This window comes from Hemitrygon akajei, chromosome 8 (assembly GCF_048418815.1).
Source record: "Hemitrygon akajei chromosome 8, sHemAka1.3, whole genome shotgun sequence".
Classification (NCBI taxonomy): Eukaryota; Metazoa; Chordata; class Chondrichthyes; order Myliobatiformes; family Dasyatidae; genus Hemitrygon; species Hemitrygon akajei.
The window spans coordinates 25453499-25468625 of NC_133131.1; the positions used below are offsets into that span (position 1 = coordinate 25453499).

General features: G+C 40.9%; 1 protein-coding gene across 4 annotated transcripts in view; it reads left to right on the plus strand.

Moving 5' to 3' along the window:
* The window catches only part of LOC140731731 (sialate:O-sulfotransferase 1-like), a 144080-nt gene that overhangs the window by 76890 nt on the left and 52063 nt on the right, over positions 1-15127 (plus strand). For all 4 annotated transcript variants that reach the window (XM_073053459.1, XM_073053460.1, XM_073053461.1 and 1 more), the window contains exon 5: positions 894-1078. In XM_073053459.1, coding sequence (XP_072909560.1) covers positions 894-1078 — 185 coding nt within the window. The remainder of the gene's footprint in view (positions 1-893; positions 1079-15127) is intronic.

Genomic DNA, 15127 nt, shown 5'->3' on the forward strand with positions numbered 1-15127 from the left:
GAGTCCAGAGGAGATTCACGAAGATTATTCTGGGAATGAAGGGGTTAACATATGAGGAGCTTTCGGCAGCTTTGGAACTCACTGGAATTTAGAAGAATGCATGGGGATCTCATTGAAACCTACCGAATGTTGAAAGGTCTAGATGGGGGAGATGTGAAGAGGATGTTTCCTATGGTGGGGCACAGCCTCAAAATTGAGGAATGACCCTTTAGGACAAAGGCAAGGAAAATGTTTTTAGCCAGAGAGTAGGAAATCTGTGGAATGCTCTGTCACAGACTGCGGTGGAGGCTAAGTATTTGCGTTTATTTAAGGCGGAAGTGGATCATTTCCTGATCAGTCAGGGCATCAAAGGATATGGCCAGAAGGCAGATGTATGGGGTTGGGTGGGATCTGAGTTCAGCCATGATGGAATGGTGGAGCAGACTTGATGGGCTGAATGGCCTAATTCTGCTTCTGTGTCTTACTGTCTTTATATTAACGTCCTTTATGTTGGGAATTTTGTAACATCTTAAATCTGTTAGGGCATGTGACTATCTTCATTCATTTTATGAGATTATACAGAGACAACACCTTAAGGAAAAGCAGCATTCATTATGTTGCAGCAGCACAAAAAAAATGCTGGACGAACTCAGCAGTTTGGGCAGTACGTAGGGAGAGAAATGAACAGTTGATGCCTTGGCCAAAGACCCATCTTCAAAACTGATAAGAAAGAGAGCAAAAGTCAGAATAAAAGGGTGGAGGTGGGAGGAAAGCAGAAGCTGGTAGGTGATAAGATGGTGCTCCTAGCTTGCGAGATCATTGGAGTCAGTTTGTGTTGAGAATCAGATCATTTTAGAACACTCTCTTTTTTAAAAGACTTCCTTTGTAATCTGATGGCAAATTTGTCTTCACAGAGGTTACCTTTATGCTGGTCTGGAATACGGTGCAGAATGTTACTGTGGAAATCGAGTTACGTCAGCGAGTGCAAGACAGGGGGATTGCAACATGGAGTGTAAAGGGGAGAAGCACACAGTCTGCGGTGGTGTCAATCGACTGTCGGTGTACAAAGTAGAAGACCTTCGACCAAGCAACAAACGATGTATGTTTCTTTCTTGGAAGTATTTAAAGGAAGATCGTCCAACAGCAAGTTATAGAATGGTGCTAATTTATGTAGCAGTACCTTAGACCCTTTAGTGGCTTGCTTCTAAACTGAAGAAAACATCAGCCAATTTACTTGTATTTATTTATGTTGCCCTGCATATGGCACGTTCTTCACTGTATATTAATTCAGGACTTTTATCTATTATTTTTATGTGTTCTTTGTGATGTGAATATGGGGAAACAGCTATATGCTGCCAGGAAATATGACGAGCATTTCTTTAAAAGGTTCCAAAGCTGAAACCCAAATGATCTGTCCTCATTATGTCTCTGAGGGTCCCCTTGATGAATCATCATCTTCTTCGTCTGTTTGTTGGTTTTAGTCCCAGCATAAGTTATCCATCTTTAAGGAAAGCCTTTCAATATAAGCTTTTGCTTTGCTCGTACTGCTCTGCATCTGTCCTTTTCCTAAAAGGATAGATGTGAAGTCAAAAAGAGAGCCCTCACAGAAATGAGCTCTTCCACAGATGGGTTCACTCCAACGTTGACCACCTTTCCGGTCAAGATGGTGCCTGCGTACAATGTTCCTTTGATCGACATTTTCTGCATAGATCATGAAAGCACCTATATTTTACCCTAATCATACAATGAGCCCATTTAAAAAATTCTCTCCATGTTTGCTTTGATTGTCCCAGATTCCACCACTCACCTACATATCAGGGAATTTACAGCGGTCACTTAACCAACTCATCTGTAGGTCTTTGGGTTGTGGGAGGAATCCAGAGCAGTCAGAGAAAGCTGATGCAGTCACTTGGAGAAGGTGCAAACTGCACATTGTGAGGTTAGGTTTGAACCCAGGTCTCTGGTGCTCCAGGCAGAAGTTCTACTGAGTGTGTCAGTGTGTCGTCTCATAATGTGCTCAACATGGGGCTTGAACGTCTAACCCTGAGGTTAAGAGTCTTGTAGTCATAGAGTCTTGTACTGACTAAGCCAGCTGACCTCCTTTTCAATTTCCTCTTGGGGCAAGATCCCAGACTTTTTTTAATGAGGAGACGAATTGGGCACCTTTTAAAATTGCAGCTAATAAAATTGATGCACCATCAATAACTCTCGGAGACGGGAGGTGAACGATAGGCTTTTATTAGCTGCAAGAGACCACACAACATCCTGGAGACTGAGGGAGGAGCAGTGCCTCCAATTGCCTTTATACAGGGGTCTGTGGGAGGAGCCACAGGAACAGTCAGCAGAGGGACGTGTCCAGACAGGTATATGTAGTTCACCACAGCACCATAGCCAAAATTTGAGTTCATATTTGAATTTCCATCGCAGAACAGAAAATATTTACTTGTTTCGAAATTCCTACCTAGTTGATAATACAAAATGAACTGTATAATCACGTCGGTATAGCCCACTCTGCCTCAGTTCACTGTACTGACATTGAATCTTGGAGGCAATGGCATGCTAAATCTGGGATTAAATTATCATCAATTTATTTATAGTTGTTGAAATATAATCAACACCATTGTCTTCAATAAGTCATTATAATATCTGTGCTTATGTTTATGACTGTGTTTATGATGGACATTTCCTCAGCGGCTAGCTTGCCAGCCTTTCTCACCAGAAGTGCTTCAGGATAGCTTTTCTCTTTTGTAAAACAAGGTAACACAACAAATAGATTAAATTCTGGTGCATAAGCCACATTTGTGGATAAGTAGCTCTCCTTTGTGAGGTATTTAATTTTAGGAAAAAGTGTACCTTCAGTGAAAACTCCAGTATCTGCTCACAATTTAACCAGCAACTGAAAATTGTAACCACTAACACGAGGTGCACAATGTGAGAAATCTAAGGCAGGTGGAGCACCAAGGTCACCGCTGGTAGTTGGGGAGCAGTGAAGAGTATGCTGTGCTCCACTGGGAACTGAGACGCCTTCCTGGCACTTGAAGTGGGAGCAGGGAGATGGTCTGGCTGCATGAATGGGAGTGGAAGATGGGACACCAGAGACAATGTGACAGGCGCAATGTGATCTCAGATGATTGTCATGACAGCCCAGGATAGATTTCAAACTTGTATCTTTCCCAGCAGACCACAGATGTCAGTGGAGCTGGAGAGTAGTGTGAGATTCATAGGTACCATAGATTTCTTGGAGTATTTTATTTTTTTCTAGCACTACTGAAAAGCTGTTGACCGGAGCAAAGTTTAATCAAGGTGGCAGGAATGGAAACATAATCTAACAGCCTGGGAATGGTCATTCTGGCACTGGATATGGCAAATGGAGTGCCCAGACCTCCACTAGGAGTGGAGAGGCAGATTGTCCTATCCTCCACTGGGAATTGAAAAGCCTTGCTTCCTCCACTTGAAGTGCGAGCAGAGAGAGATGGACTGGCAGCAATGAATGGGAGGGGAAGGTGGGACATCAGACATCATGTGATCTCAACTGATGTCCTGACTGTCAGGATGGAAAGTTTATTGATGTACATGTGGCTAGAACTTGTGCACAACCCTGTCCTTCCACTAACTTTATGCAATTCTCGAAAACAAATACTGGAGAATTGGCAGATTTAACTGCATTTCTTGATCAGAACATCATCTTAAATTACCAAGTAGAAATTTAGTTGATTTAATAGTGAATTTTTAGTCAATTTACTGCTGTATGAGAAGTTTCCTACAGTTTCTATTCCAACAGTACTGAAAACAAAATTTCTTATATAGGTCTGTTATGTGCAATTTCTGTGATTTGATGAGAGTACAATAAATACTCCACATTAAACTGATTGAAATTAAGGCAATTATCATTACATTTGTCAACCACTGACTTCCAGTAGAGACTGCTCATGGTTTGGAGAGGATCATGTGTAAACTATCTGTGTTCAGTCAAGGGTTCTTAACCTTTTAAAAAGTCCATTGCAGAGTGTATTGTCTTATATACGTGAAACATGAAGAGTTCAAAGGAAGTGTGCACTGTTTATGTAAGAGCTCTTCACAGTCTGTCTCCCAGGAATTTTCTGTAAATTATAAATTGTTACAACCCAGTCAGTCACAAGGCAAAATCCTTGTAATAATCCTCAGCCCATTTTATAGCAACTACACCATGATCCTCCCTGGATCTGAAGGAGCCCCTTCAGATTTCAAAGCAAAAAGCAGAACAATGCAGATGTTCTGCATCTGATATATATATATTTTTAAAACTGCTCAAGATATTTAGCAGGTCAGATAGTATATGTGAAGACAAAAAAAAGAGAGTGAATGCTTGGATCCTTGCAGTTGTAGTACATTTTAGGCCACATTTGGACTGCTGTGTGTGTGCATTTCTGGCCGTTACATTACAGGAAGGATGTAGAGGCTTTGGAGGATGTGCAGAAGAGGTTTGCCAGGATGTTGCCTGGATTAGAATGTATCGGCTATGAAGAGAGTTTGGACAAAATTAGATTGTTTTCTCTGGAGCGCCAGAGACTGAGGGAGATCCGATAGAAGCATATGAAAGTTTGAGAGGCATGGCTAGGACAGATGATCTTTTCTTCCCTGGGTAGTCATGTCTTTCAGCTCAAAAGCCAGATCCAAATTAAAATGAGGCAATATTATTTCTTCTGAAATTTAAATGGTTGGCACTAAATAGTAGCAGGTGGAGACTAATCAGAGAGCCGAGGAAAACTACCGGTACATGGATTCACCCCCTATAGTTGTACAAATCAACATCTCCTGAAGCTTGTAATATCTCCTCTTTAAGCTGATCCTGAAGGCATCTGCTTTTTTTGTTTACAGAAAGTCATCATCACAATGCCAAGACTTTGCTCCATTCCAGAGGCCTGTCAGTCTTTTTATAAATAATGCTTGTCGACTAAGTAAAGTTGTTTCTTGAACTTGCCCTGCAGCAGCGATTTCACGTCCATTCCTTAAGACCATAAGACATAGGAGAATAGAGGGGCGTTCATTTAGAATGGAGATGGAGAGGAATTTCTTTAGCCAGAGGATAATGAATCTGTGGAATTAATTGCCACAGGCAGCTGTGAAAGCCAAGTTATTTGGTGTGTTTAAGGTGGAGGTTGATGGGTTCTTGAATAGGCAGGGCACGAAAGATTACGGGAGGAAAGCAGGAGACTGGGGTTGAGAGGGAAATGGTTCAGCCATGATGAAGTAGTGAAGTGACTTCATGGACTGAATGGCTTAATTCTCCAATGTCTGAAATATCTGAATTGGGCCGTCAGTTAATTGGAGCAGCTGCTAATTTGGGACAATTCTTAAAGAACAAAAACTAATCGAGGAAATAACAGGGGTTCTCTTAATTTATTTGGGACAATATGCCCCTTAATTGGAACGGGAGACTTTAAATTTTTTTTTGAAGTGGATAGTTTCACAGCTGCTGATTTCTCTCTACTTCCATCTAGTGCTATCTTTACAGACCTCATGTGATTGGGGATTTCCAAAGCAGAGGGCAGAAGTCAGGGTAATGAGTTCAACTTCCATCATCTAGTTACTTTTCATTCAATAAGGGACAGTGGATTCCAGTTAATTGCACTGTCAGTTAGTTAGGGCAGTCACTTGTTTGGGACAACTCTTAAAGAACAAAAGCAAATCAAGAAAATTCCCTTTGTTAATATGAGACATCATGCCACTTAATTGGGACAGACAGCTATTGCCAAAAATGTTCTAACTAGTGTCAGTCACGTGCACGTCGTGTGGCCATTAAACATTACACTACTTAGTGAGAGCAGTTTTTAAACAGCATCAGTTGCAGGTGTTTTTGTTCAAAAAGCCATGATTTTTGGCACTGATAATGGGCAAGAAATAAGCAGTTAGGCAATTCAGAATTACTTTGCTCACTGCGGTTACGAGCATTCAGTCTTGGAGATGCCAGGAATGGCTGAGAGTGAAAGTGAAACAATTTCACTACTTCAACAGGTTAGCAACAATGAAGAATTTGAAGGTATTGACACTCACTTTGAATGCTACAATGAAAATGAAAAATTTGGAAGATGCAAATGTCGAAAGTATTGTATGAACACAGTCTATAATCTGTACTAGGTGTCTGCCCCGATTTTGCTCATTTACAGTCAATCAAAAGAAGATGGCAGCACACCCTGAATGAATTAGGAGCTAAGACACAGTTTTATTGCACCGCAATAGCATTGCTAATATTCTAATTTGTTCTGTATTTCAAATGATAGAATTTGTTCCTCAGTGAAATGGTAGATTGTTATTTTTTATACTATTTTAACCATTTCCATAAAACTTAGGCCATTTGGGACAGCCACTTAATTGGGCCAAAATGTACAGGTCCCAGTGTGTCCCAATTAACAGGAATCCACTGTATTTGTATTAAGGAGCAGGCATGGGGTGCACCTAATAAAGTGGCCACTCAATGTATGTTGAAAGGTTTGGGCAATGGGGATCACCGTGTACATTTTAGTTCATTTTCAAAGATTTCACATTTTCTCTAACCTGCATCAGTTAGAGCAGACCAGCATTTCTGATCCATTAAGTTTCTTGATCTTTCTTTCATTTGAGTCTGAACTTTCCCCCTTTTTAGTCCTTTCTAGTCCTTTTTGGTCTTTTCTTTGATTCTTTTTTTTGGTCCCTCTGAACTGCAGAAAAGGCAGGCCACAGCTACTTGATTGAATACTTTCATAGGATCTCAAAACCTATGATTATCTTATCTCCCCATCTTCTATTCCTCAGAGGCCCTGTAGCTCCTTGAGACCTTAAGCTAAATCCACGTTCTGGTTTATTTCACCTGCTTTGCTATTTTAAGCTCTAACACTGATGGTCTTGATCTCTTCATTTTGTTTTCTCCATCTAAAAAAAGCATCAAGTTCACCTTTAAGGAATAGATCATCTTAGAAAAATTACTTACAATGTGATTGTTTTGTGCATACTGTATATCCTGCACCGTATAGAGAAAATGCTTGTAATCTGAAACCTCCCTTGATGCCTGTTAGCTATTTTTGCAGGTCCTGTGGTTCTGCAAATGCAGTTGATGCTTTTAAACTAGAATCCATCTGTGTTATCATATTTTATTTAGAAATCAAAATATAACGTCGTAAGATGCACTACTTCAGTGTTAGTTTCTCATTATCTGGGAGATGCATGAGATGGTGCAAAATTAACACGACCCTCAGTTTTTCTCTGCCACTGTCTACATTCAGCTTTTGATAAAGTGATAGATATTCCATTATCAAAATCCTTCCAGATACTGAAAATAATTACCATGAGTAAATAGAGGTAAAATCTCAAATTGTTCTTCATTTCGATTAATATTCTCTTTCTCTCGCTTTGGGCTCTGATTTTACTCAGAATTGAGAGGTCAGATTCATTTATTTAGCAAATGTACAGTACATCGAAACACACACAGAAATATGTTGTTTGCATTAACAACGCAAGGATATGCCAGGGGCAGACTGCAAGTGTTGCAGCATTTCCAGAGCAACATCTTTTTAAAAACACAAATATTTGAAGTCTAGCTCCAACCTGGGTTTAAAAGAGGCTGGACAAGAAAGAGTCAGTTCAGTTCATAGTGTATCTGAGTTTGATTGCAACATATATGAAAGGTATTGGATAAGTACATGAATGCAAGGCGTATGGAGGCTGATGGTCCAGGTGTGCGTCAATTGGACTAAGCAGAATAACAGGTTTGTCACAGACTCGATGGGCCAAAGGGCCTGTTTCTGTACTGTAGTGCTCCATGACTGGGTTAAGTCAGTAAGTTATTGACACTAACGCTTCTGACCTGTAAACTTAATAGAACTTAGGGAAGCTAGGAGCTAAAGGCAGGTGAAGACAGCTACTGCAGGGAAGTGAGCAATTCTCACCTTGTGCTCCCAATTTCCACTCCCTCAGTCCCTCAAATCATCCTCTTCCAATGAGGTCAGGTGTCAAATCACACAGCTATGATCAGTGTGCTCCTGCACTCCCAGAGAAGCACAACACACAACTTACTATAAGAGTACTCTGCTCTGGAGGTGCGCACCATAAGATTAGAAGACGAAAACCAACCAAGAAGATCAACTTCTATAAACACAAAGTCTTCAGAAGCTAGAAATCCAAAGCAACACATAAGAAATGCTGGAGGAACTCAGCAGGTCAGGCAGCATCTGCGGAAAATAATAAACAGTCAATGTTTTGGGCCGAGGCCCTTCTTCAGGACTGAGGAAGGGAGGAGATGCCAGACCAAAAAGGTGGGGAGAGAGGAAGGAGGCTAGCTGGATATTATACTCTATAGTGTTATGGCAACCTCCATAATATGCAGGGAATCTGAAATCTTTGCTTTTCCCAACAGAACCTACCCCTCTCTGCTCACAGAGCTTGTTGCTGTTAAAACTCAGTTCTGAATTCTACTGCATCTCAGTTGACTCTTAATTCACCTGTTCTAAATGACACTTCCTTCTCAGTCCCTGCATTATTTTCATAGTCCTCCATTCTTATTGGTTAGTGAGACATCCAGTGGCGGGTTCTGAACAATCAGCCAACAAAATATCTAATCAAAAGGCAGTTAAGTAATGGCAGAAGCTGTTACCTGCCCTGAAGCTGCAAATTACTGCCCAATATATTGAAAGCATTTGTATCCGTACATTCATTTGACAGTGCACAATGGTTAACATATCTTTTATGCAAGGGCCCTTGCCAGTAACTTTATATTCTGCATGAGGCCCAAGACCTCACATGCAGTGAAATGAGTGGAGAGGGAATGGGATAGAGGAACAGTTGGTGCATCAATGCAGGAGTGGATGACTGGGTGAGGTGGAGGGGAGGTGTGGTCATGGACAAGATGGGATTGGATTGTTGGGGAGTGGGGACTCAACAAGGGGTCTGTAACATAAAGATCTACCTGTGTGCAGGTAGATCTAGGCACTGAACTTGATAGGCCTGGATGTGCCCAAGGAATTTAGGGATCAACAAAGTAGGCATTACATTCTCAGTTAACTTCCCATAGGGGCATTCCAACAACCACATTGTGCCTTTGGATACAACTGCACAGATCCTAGGACCCATGTCCAGTTGTGTTCGGAAAATCGGAGAGGAAAATTTCAAACCTTGTAGACCATGCATAGGGCAACTAAATGCCGTGCTACAAAATAGCACTTCTGGGTCATGTTATCTGACACTTTAACAAAAACTTAACTTTATCAAAATTTTTTTTATTGAAGTGGGGCAGCACGGTGCAGCAGTCAGCATAACACTATTACTGCACCAGTGTGGGTGTCCTACGGTTTCGTCTCACGTTCCAAAGACGTGCACGTGGTTAGAGTTTGTAAGTTGTAGACGAGGTATGGTGGCGCTGGAAGCATGGCGATATTTGTGGGCTGCCCCAGCACAACCCTCGCTGATTTGATTTGACGCAAATGATGCATTGCACTGTATGTTTCAATGTACATGTGACAAATAAAGCTAATCTTACAAATCTTACAGAAAGAAGTTTACTCTAATAGGATTTTGCAGTCAAAATTTAGCCCCAAGCTACAAAGGGCAGGCAATCTAAAGTTTTCAAAAAGGGTTAAATTTTTAAGGAGAGACAGAAGGGTTTAGAGAGGGACATTCAGTGCATAAGATCTGGGCAATCTGGCCAGGCCTGAAAAAAAAGTTTCTAATGTCTTTATACAATAACATTAGGGAAAGGAAAGAGGCCACAATTAAGTGGTAAAACGGAGAGCTTGGGGAAATAGTGTTGCAGGAGGTTATGGACATTAGGAGGAATATAGCAATGGGTGATACTACTCTGAAACTGTTAAGTTCGAAGCCTGCTAGTCCATGAAGTACAGTTGATCTGAAACTAGAGGGAGGATGGGTGAATGGCGAATGCCTGAGGACAAGAGTAACTGTTTTCTTCATGGCTTTGGTTAAATGATGTTACGTCACATCTTGCTTGGAAAAATTATACAATGTTCCATAATTGATGAGCAAACTCAGTAGATTGCGGCCCATGCCGAGAGTTGCAAACCTCCAGATATCTTGGTTGGTTTGCGCTACCTCACCTGTTGCTTTTCACAGGGGCTTCCCTTTATCTTGCTCATTATATGAAAGAACTTGCTGGATATGCACATAAGCTCTCTGCTGTGAGCTTAATGAAAAATTAAGGCTTGTAATTCAGAGTATAAGAAACCTTTTGAAAAGCATAATTTTAATGTCTTGCTAATCCAGGTCTCTATCATTAAAAATGAACAATTCGATCTCCTCTATTTACATGTAGTAGCCAATTTATTAGGTACACCTGAACACCTGCTCATTAATGCAGATACTGCAGATCAGTCGATCAGATGGCAGCAACTCATTGAGTAAAAGCTATGCAGACATGGCCAAGAGTTTCAGCTGTTATTCGGAGCAAACACCAGAACGGGGAAAAAATGTGACTTAAGTGAATTTAACTGTGGAATGATTGTTGGTGCCAGATGGGGCGGTTTGTGTATCTCAGAAATTGCGGATCTGCTGGGATTTTCGTGTACAAGAGTCTCTAGTGTTTACAGAGAACGGTGTGAGAAACAAAAAAAAATCTAGTGAGCGGCAGTTCTATGGGAGAAAATGTCTTCTTAATGAGAGAGGTTGGTGGAGAATGGCCAGACTGCTTCAAGCTGACAGCAACTTAGATAACCACGTGTTACAGCAGTGGTGTGCAAAAGAGCATCTCTGAAAGCGCATGTCAAATATTGAAGTGATGGGCTACAGCAGCAGAAGACCACGAACATACACTCAGTGGCTACTTTATTAGGTACAGGAGGTAACTAAAAATGTGCCCACTGAGTGTAGATCCAGGAATCCTAGATATTCACAGCACATGCCAGTACTTTGAGTTGTTGTACTTGATGCAATGCAACAAATATGTTAGAATTTACAAATAATTTCAAGTGTTACAAACACAAGAGATTCTCCAGATGCTGAAAATTTTGCATAACAATGCTGGAGGAACTCAGCAAGTCAGGCAGCATCTATTGTGGGGAATAAACAGTCGACGTTTCGGGCCAAGATCCTTCATCTGGACGCAATTTGTTACATTTATTTTGTCCTGTGTCTTTCTCTCTCTCCAAATCTGATACTTATCTCCTTTTCATTTTTATTCTCTCTATTTTGAATCCGTTTAACTCCCAATCCTCACTCCATCAATAAAAAAGATAGTTTTTTCTGCTTTAAACTCATCTTGCCCATTTCCACCTGTCCCTCCAAAATTACCTCCACCTTCAGGAGGGAATAGTCCAAAATAAAAAAAGACACAGACCTGTAAGGATTGTTGAAACCGAAAGGGAGACAAAGTAGGTTACTACAGGCTAGTTAGTTCTATATCTGTCGGGGCGGAGGGGGATATTAAAAAGCTATTTGTAAAGCCATTTTAGCAAGTCACTTAAGATTTCTTTTAAAAAATCAAGCTAATAGGGCAATGGTTCAGTCAAAGAGAAATCATGTTGAAATCACCTATTAGAGCTCCTTGAAGAAGGAACATGCTGTTGATAAAGGGGAGCTGCGAAATTGCAATTATTTGATTTCAAAAGGCAATTTATACATTACTGCAACGAAGACTATTGTGGAAAATAGAAGCCCGTGGTATAGCTGATAGAAAATGGGTTGGTTATCCGGAAACAAGAGGAAGCATAAACTGATCTTTTACTGGTTGGTAAGGTGTATCACCAGGCCCCAGTGGTGATTACAATTAATTCAAACAACCTGTGGTATGGTTACTAAACCTGCTGATGTCACAAAGTTAGACAGTTTACTGTATTGTGTAGAGCACATGAGGTGATGCTGTCTGATCTGCTGAGTTTCTCCAGTATTTTGTGTATGTTGACCGTATACTGATATAGATTGATTAAGTGAGTAGTGAAAATTCTGTCAAATGGAATATAATATAATAAAATGCAAAAATTGTCCATTTGGCAGGAGAATGCAGAGACCTGAAGTGTAAAGGAATCTAGGTGTCTGAGTGTATGCTTGAAAAAAGGCTAGAGTGCTGGTTTCCGCAAGTCATTAGGCAAGCTAACAGAACATCATGGTTTATTGCCGAGGAATTGAATACATGCTTCAGTTTCAGCTTTGGGAAACTCATGCCTGGAGTACTGTGTGCAACGTCAGTTTCTGTATCTAGAGAAGGATGCTAATGCATTGGCAGCATTTCAGAGAGGGTCCAAAGGATGAAAGATTCAAAGTACATTTATTATCCAAGTCTGTATGCTGTATACAACCCTGGGATTCGCCTTTCCACAGACAGTCACAGAACAAAGAATCACCATGAGACCTTTTCAAAGAAAACATTAAGCACCCAACACGCAAGATGAAAGAACAATTCATACAAGCTGCAAAAATGAGCAAAAACACAGAATATAAAACATCAAACTGCTACGTCTTTGAACTGATCTAGGAATATTCAGTTCACTTCAGTTCAGTTTCGCACTGTGTCATTCGTTGACTGTAGGCCACAGAGCCAGTCTCCCTCAATCAAAATTGCACAGCACAACAATCTTAAAAAAGGAGTAACCACAAACCACATCACAACGAGAGCTATAGAGTCCAATTTACAAACTGCGCTGATTAAACCTTTCCCAAGACCCAGGACCCCCGGCATGTCCTCTAGCAGCTTTGAGCGAGAGGGAGAGAGTAACCAGTCAAATACTGTTAGACCGTGCAGAACATCTGCTCGCCTTCTGTTTGCATCCTCAAAGATTTCAGTTCTGCCAGATGCTTTAATTAGTGAGATCAGCGAGAAATTTATTACATCTATACATTGAACCGGCATGTTCTGTGAGATGAGGTTGGGCATGCTATCTTCTATGTGCTATAGTTTAGAAGAGTGAGTGGGGATGACTGAAGATGTTGGAACCCTGAGGATCTTGTATCAGCATGGATATGAAGAGGATGTTTCTTCTTATGAGAAATAGAGGTCACTGTTCAATGTGAGAGTTGCCTTAAGTGGCATGGTGATTTTTCTCGTCCTTCAAAGGGTTGTGAATCTTCAGAACGCTCTTCCTCAAAGTCAGTGGAAGCAGAATGTTTTTATTTTTAAGGCTGAGGTTGAAAGATGCTAGGTAAAACCAAAGGGCTGTAGGGGGTTAAACTTGGTGTAGGTAGGCCGGAATGCAGAGCTGAGATGAACTATGATCTTGGTAAATGATGGAGTCGGCTTGAAAGGCCAAATGCCCACTCCTGGTCCTAATTTATATGTTTCTATGTATCATGTGCAGCAACCACACCTATCTGACCCACACCCCACCAACCCAATAAAATAGGTCCAATGTTCCTGCTTCCTTCATATAATGCATTCTGTAAAACATAAAACATTGGTAAGATGAAAGAAATATGTTAGTACATACAACTCTAACGATGATGGGGTATTAATGACCAAATAAATACTGAGGAAATGTTGATGAAAAGCTTATTTTGACAACTACTGACTTGTTTACATTGGCTATGAAAGTTCAAGGTTATGAGTGCAATCCAATGTCTGGCATGATATAATTCAGTCCAGCTAGTATTACGCAGCTCTAAATAATTGATTCTATATTCTGCATTGCCCTGCATTTCAGATTTTTGTTTATTAAATTATTTACTAATTTTGCTGCAAACATTGACGCGAGGTGGTCAGGTTGAACCCTTTTTGGATCAGTTCAAAAGGGGACAGTCTGCAAATCTACTTTTTAAGTGCAAACCTTCCTTTGATGTTACAGCTCATGCCGATGTTCCCATAGTGAAAGAGTAGGAGATGACCTACCTAAGGGAAGAAAATTCAATGGAGTAGTGATCATTTTATCCAGAATTGTAATGACAAATATATCACAACATGAGTCGGGCATTAATTATTGCAAGCGCAAAAAAATACACTGAATTGTAGGGAGAGAGATTTCAGAATATTTAATTAGGCAGTGCATCTCTAATCTCAAGTACATGTTTTATTTTGCTGGAAGACTGCACTGTTGACTTGCATTCTTGTTCTCTCAAGATGTAACGACAATTTCCCTTGTTTTAACTTAATTGTTTTGTCACGTAATGTAATTATATTGGTTGTTATTATCATACAATTCATTAAAGTGAACACTTCAATAGCAGCGGAGGAGGTACTGCTGTGAGGAAAGGAGCGTGTTCAGCTTCAGATGCAGATTTGGGTTGGCAGGGTAGAGAGGGAGTTGCAGGAAGACTGCAAATGCAAGCTCCACAGCATTAGCTAGATATCTTGAGATACAAAGATGGTGCTTTTCTTTAGCGGGGAGTTCTGGTGGTGGTGGTGAGATTTTGATATTAAGAAGGATGCTGCAGTTTTACTCATTTTTGTGCAGGTGTTAGTGTCATGGAGTACTACAGCACCAAAACAGGCCCTTCAGCCTATCTAGTCCATGCCGACCTGTTTTTCTGCACCCACTCTCAGAGCACAGCTCTCCATACCTCTTCCTCCACATAACTATCCAAGTTTCTCTTCAAATTTGCAGCTGAACTGGCATCTACCACTTCTGCTGGCAGCTCGTTCCACATTCACCTCACCATCTGAGTGGAAAAAGATCCCACTCAGGTTCCCTTAAATCTTTCACCTTTCACCCTAAACCAAAGATTGTGTCACACAAACTCAGGGGAAAATGCTTGCATACATTCACTGCGTCTATGCCCCTAATTCTGTACACCTCTAAGATTCCACCTCATTCTCCTACCCTCCAGATGAAAATCCTAACCTATTCAATCTTTCCCTATAATTCAGGCCTTCAGATCCCAGCAACATCTATTAATTTATGAAGGACAATGAGCCCTGTTGGAGGGTCTCAGCCTGAAATGTCAAAAGTACTGTTTTCCATAGATGCTGCTGGGCCTGCTGAGTCCCTCCAGCGTTTCGAATGTGCCAAAAGCTGTCTTTGCAGACCTATCTACATCTGACATTACTTTCAAGGAATTATGGATTTCTGTTCTTAGGTCACGCTGTTCTACCTCATACCTCATTGCGCTATCATTCACTGCGCAAGTCCTACCCTGCTTTGTCCTCCCAAAATGCAACACCTCACCCTTGGTCTCCTTTAAGTTCTATCTGCCGTTTTGCAGCCCATTTTCCCAGCTGATCCAAATCATGCTACAAACTTTAGCCTTCTTTGCTGCTTACTAT